At 41.1% G+C, this 6,185-nt stretch overlaps 1 protein-coding gene across 1 annotated transcript; it reads left to right on the forward strand.

The window, feature by feature from the left end:
- The first annotated feature begins 573 nt into the window (after nt 1-573).
- Nucleotides 574-4,669, forward strand: LOC135508152 (inhibin beta C chain). Its single transcript, XM_064928156.1, has 2 exons — nt 574-949; nt 3,213-4,669. The coding sequence occupies exons 1-2, from the start codon at nt 604-606 to the stop codon at nt 4,004-4,006; spliced, it is 1,140 nt and encodes a 379-aa protein (XP_064784228.1). The 5' UTR covers nt 574-603; the 3' UTR covers nt 4,007-4,669.
- Nucleotides 4,670-6,185: the final 1,516 nt, after the last annotated feature.

The raw sequence follows: 6,185 nt of genomic DNA on the forward strand, positions 1-6,185 counted from the left end.
TACAATAGCACTACTTTTCTGCATATTGTCTTCCATGGTAGACTGGGACAGAGCAGCAAAATTTGGTCCCTGGAAGGCAAAAATGTGCTGAGAAGTAGCTGGTCTGGTTCGTGCTGCTGCTTTGGAAGTGTTATGGCAGTTTGAAAAGTACTGAGGCAAACACTGTCTCACCACACATTTTACGGTGGCTCTGCTTTAGTGAAAGTCATAGCTTAGGCTTAGTCATAGCTCATATCATCATAGCTTATTGTATTTACAACACATACTGATACCACTAATATGAGCGGTATTATACATGGTTATATGTAGTATTTTGTATGGAAACAATCCATTGAACTCAATCAATACATGAAAGGTTCAACTGTTTTCAGACATGAATTATATTCATTTCTTCTAAGGAGTACTATACACAGCGTGCTTTCCCACCTTGTGGAACATGATAGATAATGCATGCTACATAATCCTCTACATAATGAAGAGTGCTCACCTGACATCAAGGAGAGGTGTGGCCATGCAGGAGCTGTATAAATGAAAGCATGTCTGGAATTTCATTCATAACATTGACAACCCCAGACAGGGTGCACCTCTGAGAACAAACCAACCATGCCTAGCTCAGTCGCATTGCGTTTTCTCTTCTCTTGGGTGGCCCTCCTCTCCAGCCTCCATCAGGGGGAGGGCCGGCCCCGCCTGGCCAAAGACAGTACACCCCACCTGGGACAAGAGGAGAGCCAGAGGGCCCTGCTCCTGGAGGCAGTGAAGACAGGCATCTTGAGCTCCGTGGGGATGGAGAAGGAGCCCAGGCCCAGGGAATCGGCTTCAGAGGAGGAGCTGAGGAGGATGCATCAGCTCTACAGGGAAACACTGAGACAGCTGACAGGGAACTCCAGTCAGGGGGGGAAATCCCGGCATTCCCCTTGTAGGAGATCCACCCTGCTTCTCCCAGTCACAGGTGAGACCTTATTTAAAGACACATAGCTACTGTACTGGTTTTAACCACAAGGACCTGACTGTTGACATTCTAGATTTAGATCTGACTGCATGCCTTTACGCATGGTGTATTTATAACCTATTGAAAAGGTCTAACTCGCTAATGGTTTGGGCTTTGTTAAAGGTGTGTACCTTGTGTCCCAATCAACATTCTCGCACGGTTGTGTCTTTAACAAGAATAATTCAAATGCGCTTTTATGACAAAACAAATGAAAAGCCTTCAAACACATTTCTTTTGGTGTAATGTTAATGTACCTGTCAGTGTTCTCTCAAACCCTATCTCGAGAGAATGAGTGAGTCATGCAATTTAGTCTTAGTGCTTTGTTTTTGTGTGCACTCCAAAAAAAGCCTGCCATTAACATTAGCATTTGGACTTAGCAAAGGCTTGATAGTAATTCCGAGAGGAGATATTAATTACAGTTGAAGTCGGACGTTTACATACACTTAGGTTGGTGTCATTAAAACTCGTTTTTCAACCACTCCACAAATTTCTTGTTAACAAACTATAGTTTTGGCAAGTCGGTTAGGACATGTACTTTGTGCATGACACAAGTCATTTTTTCCAACAATTGTTTACAGACAGATTATTTCACTGTATCACAATTCCAGTGGGTCAGAAGTTTACATACACTCCGTTGACTGTGCCTTTTAACAGCTTGGAAAATTCCAGATAATGATGTCATGGCTTTAGAAGCTTCTGAAAGGCTAATTGACATAATTTGAGTCAATCGGAGGTGTACCTGTGGATGCATTTCAAGGCCTACCTTCAAACTCAGTGACTCATGGCATCATGGGAAAATCACAAGAAATTAGCAAAGTCCTCAGAACAAAAATTGTCAACCTCCACAAGTCTGGTTCATCCTTGGGAGCAATTTCCAAACGCCTGAAGGTACTATGTTCATCTGTACAAACAATAGTACGCAAGAATAAACACCATGGGACCACGCAGCCGTCATACCGTTCAGGAAAGAGACATGTTCTGTCTCCTAGAGATGAATGTACTTTGGTGCGAAAAGTGCAATTCAATCCCAGAACAACAGCAAAGGACTTTGTGAAGATGCTGGAGGAAATGAGTTCAAAGTATTTATATCCACAGTAAAACAAGTCGTATATAGACATCACCTGATAGGCCGCTCAGCAAGGAAGAAGCCACTGCTCCAAAACCGCCATACAAAATCCAGACTACGGTTTGCAACTGCACATGTGGACAAAGATCGTACGTTTTGGAGAAACGTCCTCTGGTCTGATGAAAGAAAAATATAACTGTTTGACCATAATGACCATCGTTATGTTTGTAGGAAAAAGTGGGAGGCTTGCAAGCCAAAGAACACCATCCCACCCTGCACGGGGATGGCAACATCATGTTGTGGGGATGCTTTGCTGCAGGAGGGACTGGTGCACTTCCCAAAATAGATGGCATCATGAGGAAAGAAAATGATGTGGATATATTGAAGCAACATCTCAAGACATCAGTCAGGAAGTTAAAGCTTGGTCGTAAAAGGGTCTTCCAAATGGACAATAACCCCAAGCATACTTCCAAAGTTGTGGCAAAATGGCTTAAGGAAAACAAAGTCAAGGTATTGGAGTGACCATCACAAAGCCCTGACCTCAATCCCATAGAACATTTGTGGGCAGAACTGAAAATTGTGTGTGAGCAAGACCTACAAACCTGACTCAATTCGACCAGCTCTGTCAGGAGGAATGGGCCAAAATGCACCCAACTTATTGTGGGAAGCTTGTGGAAGGCTACCCAAAACGTTTGACCCAAGTTAAACAATTTAAAGGCAAGCTACCAAATACTAATTGAGTAAACTTCTGACCTACTGGGAATGTGATGAAAGAAATAAAAGCTTAAATAAATGACTCTACTATTATTCTGACATTTCACATTCTTAAAACAAAGTGGTGATCCTAACTGATCGATAACAGGAATAACAGGATGACAGAATTTTTACTAAGATTAAATGTCAGCAATTGTGAAAAACTGAGTTTAAATGTATTTGGCTATGGTGTATGTAAACTTCCGACTTCAATTGTACCTCATCTCCAAAGTATATAATAATGAACCATTCTAATTTGTAAATAATTTTAATGTAATTTAGCAATTTTTTGAGGCTGTAAAGACAGATCCATTATAACTCTTAAAAGCACAGCCTATTGAGGTGATGACAGTAATTCCAAGAAGCTGAGCATTTGTCTAACAACCTTCTTTTCACCTCTTTCAGTGGAGCCTTTCAAAGTGCTTCGGACTGATGAGGAACACACTTCAGATGTGCTTTGGTACAGAGCTGTCTTCCACAAGAACCCAAACATCAGGAAGGATCTCACTTTGGCCTGGGCTGAGCTGAAGCTCTACAGACAATTGTTGGATGGCTCGAAAGCTGCCGAGCCCAAGATTAGTGAAGAGGTTCATGTTAAGATCTATGAGACGAAACCGCTGAACTCTTCTCTATTGATTCACACAGAGACCCTTGTTCAGACGGTCGCTACAAGAACTGGAGATTTGACTTTGGACATCAGAACTGTTGTTGAAAAGTGGAGAGGGAGGACGGACGGCCCCTCTCTGGTTGTGGAAGTAGGACTGGCCATCGAAGAGGGTACTGATCCCAAGAGGACCCCTCAGATGGTCCTGGAGGTAGACCTTGTAGAGCCTAGATCAGCAGGCAGAAGGAGACGGACTCGCTCCAACAAAGAAGACAACTGCGATGAAGACGGTCGCTGCTGCCGAAAGTCTGTCAACGTGTCCTTCAAGGAGATTGGCTGGTCAGACTGGGTCGTTGCCCCCGATGGTTACAACATGCACTTCTGTGACGGCTCCTGCCCCCACAACTACAAGCCAGCTAGCATGCACGCGCAGGTGAAGTCTCGTCTTCATCACATCAACAAGGGAGCAACACCTCGGCCCTGTTGTGTGCCGGCAGCCTATGAACCTATGGTCCTCATGCACTACGACAGTCGGGGAAAGTTGAAGCTCACACCCTTCAATGACTTGATTGTCAGCAAATGCCACTGTGCTTGAGTTCTTCGGGACAAGACCAGGCAAGGACAAAAAAAGAGAGTTGGAACAAACTTTTTCCTTTTGCCGAGCCATTAGATACAATGTGCTAGTGGTACATTCTGAAATAGAAGGGATACTGTTTTCAAAGGAAGTAAGAAAATAACAGTTGTCATGCTCAATTAGTGACATTCCTAATGTCCTTTTCAATGGTTAAACAAACAAAAATACCCAACATCATCCATCATCCATGGATTCTGAGAGCAAAAATAGGTTCATTGTAAACAATTCAAGTTACTGTGGAGTGATGATTCTGATATGTACTATTTTATTTGGAAGATTACACTTATGTTAGTCTCATGTGGCCCGTAATGTCATATTCTTCCAAGACTATGTACAAAATTACATTATGTATTGTAATTTATTTAACAGTGTCTAAAACATATTTGTATTGTTTGTAGTTTCCAATGTTACAATATTTAGTATGTTCCTTACATCACTGTACTTTAAATATATATTCAATTGAATTTAATGCTATGTACAGTATTATTTCCAAACATTTTGGAAGTTTGTCCAGAGAAAATATACTATTCTTTAACATTTCAATAATAGTAGTATGGATATTACTACTGTTTATGTTGGGTCGTTGTGCCTGAATCCATCTGTACACAAACTTTACAATAAATATTTTTACATACAAATTATGTTTGTACCCCATGTGTTTAATTCCTTAGCAACAGCAACAGAACTTGACATTCTGACAAGATGTGTGTGTTGTTGTGCTTCGGGAAACCATCTAGTCAGATAATATTTCAAGTTTAGGGTGTGCCGTGAAATACATATATGATAGTCAATATCATACAGCTGTAGCCTTGAAACCGTTCATACTGTGCACTCTTAGAAAAAATGATGCTACTTAGAACCTAAAAGAACGAACAAAACATGCTGAAAAGCTGCTGTGTTGTTCAATGAACATGTAACCAGGTCAAAAAATCCCAACCTACGGTTCACAATGCTTCCAAGTTGGGAAATAGAGCCTGCGAGAAGAGCCCTGTGGCTTCAAGCTATTCGATGTGGAAGAGTAGAAAATTGTGGGCAGCTGGTGTCCAAGAAGCTGCACGTAGCTAGTTATCTGTGTGGAAAACGTTTAATCACAGGTAAGGCATCTTGTTTAGTATAGTTCATTCGTAACGCCACTCACTACATGTAGCTGTTTGTTTGTGTTGTTGGTCTTGGCGAGCTTAATGTTCCGGTCGGTAGCTAGGTACAGTAGCACTCACTCAAGTGGCTGCAAAAGGGCATGAGGGAAGCCCTTCAACAGTACATTTTTCTAAGTAGTAAGAACGCTCGGGAGCAGGCAATGTTGAAAAGTCATCTTTAGACATATCGTACTTTTCTTTAATGTCAGTTTGTAACTGACTAAAACCAGCAGACAAGAAAATTGTGTTTGAAAAAGTCTAGATTTTTTCTGTGAGCCCAATAGGGTAACCTAGGTAACCACAGGTTGTTTTCCCCACAGGTGGGGCGAGGCTGCGACATTCTATCTAATACCAACTGGGAGTATAGGAGAAGCCTTTGAATGACCCTTTTTGGTTCCAGGTAGAACCTTTTCTTGTTCCATGTAGGACCTTTTTCACAGATGGTTCTATGGGGCAGCCGAAGAACAATTTTGGAACCCTTTATTCTAAGAGTGTAGCCTTGACCAAGGAGTTAAATGACCTACGGGACAAATGAGTAGTGTTTAATTTTGCATGACAGTAAGAATAGCACACTGCACACATGATACAATGCATTGTAAACTCAGCCCCATGAACAGATATAATATCTTTAAACAATAAATCAAATTTATTTTAGTGTAACGTAATGATAAAGGAATATGAAAGGCAATACTATATTTTGCTAACTACAATTCAATATTATAGTGATAAGTTCGGATAAATAAATAAAAAACAAATCATGCTAAAGATACTGTGTGAGAAGTATTAGCATCATATCTTCCCTTTTATCTAAGACAAAGACAAAAATAAACAGGTAGCAGGCAACCAAACCTGTTGGTTTTCTATCAAACAACTTCAAAACAACAATTATTCACACAACAACCCAACATGTAACACAACAGGTTTGAGACATCACCCAACACTACTTTTGGGTGTGTACAGTAGAAGACCTATTTTGCAAATTGTGAGAGAGATGTTGACATGAA

This window comes from Oncorhynchus masou, chromosome 3 (assembly GCF_036934945.1).
Source record: "Oncorhynchus masou masou isolate Uvic2021 chromosome 3, UVic_Omas_1.1, whole genome shotgun sequence".
NCBI classification, from domain to species: domain Eukaryota; kingdom Metazoa; phylum Chordata; class Actinopteri; order Salmoniformes; family Salmonidae; genus Oncorhynchus; species Oncorhynchus masou.

Coding starts and splice junctions, on each gene's coding strand:
- LOC135508152 (XM_064928156.1), top strand. CDS start 604: ATGCCTAGCTCAGTCGCATTGCGTTTTCTCTTCTCTTGGGTGGCCCTC. Junction 950..3,212: donor CCTGCTTCTCCCAGTCACAG/GTGAGACCTTAT, acceptor CACCTCTTTCAG/TGGAGCCTTTCAAAGTGCTT.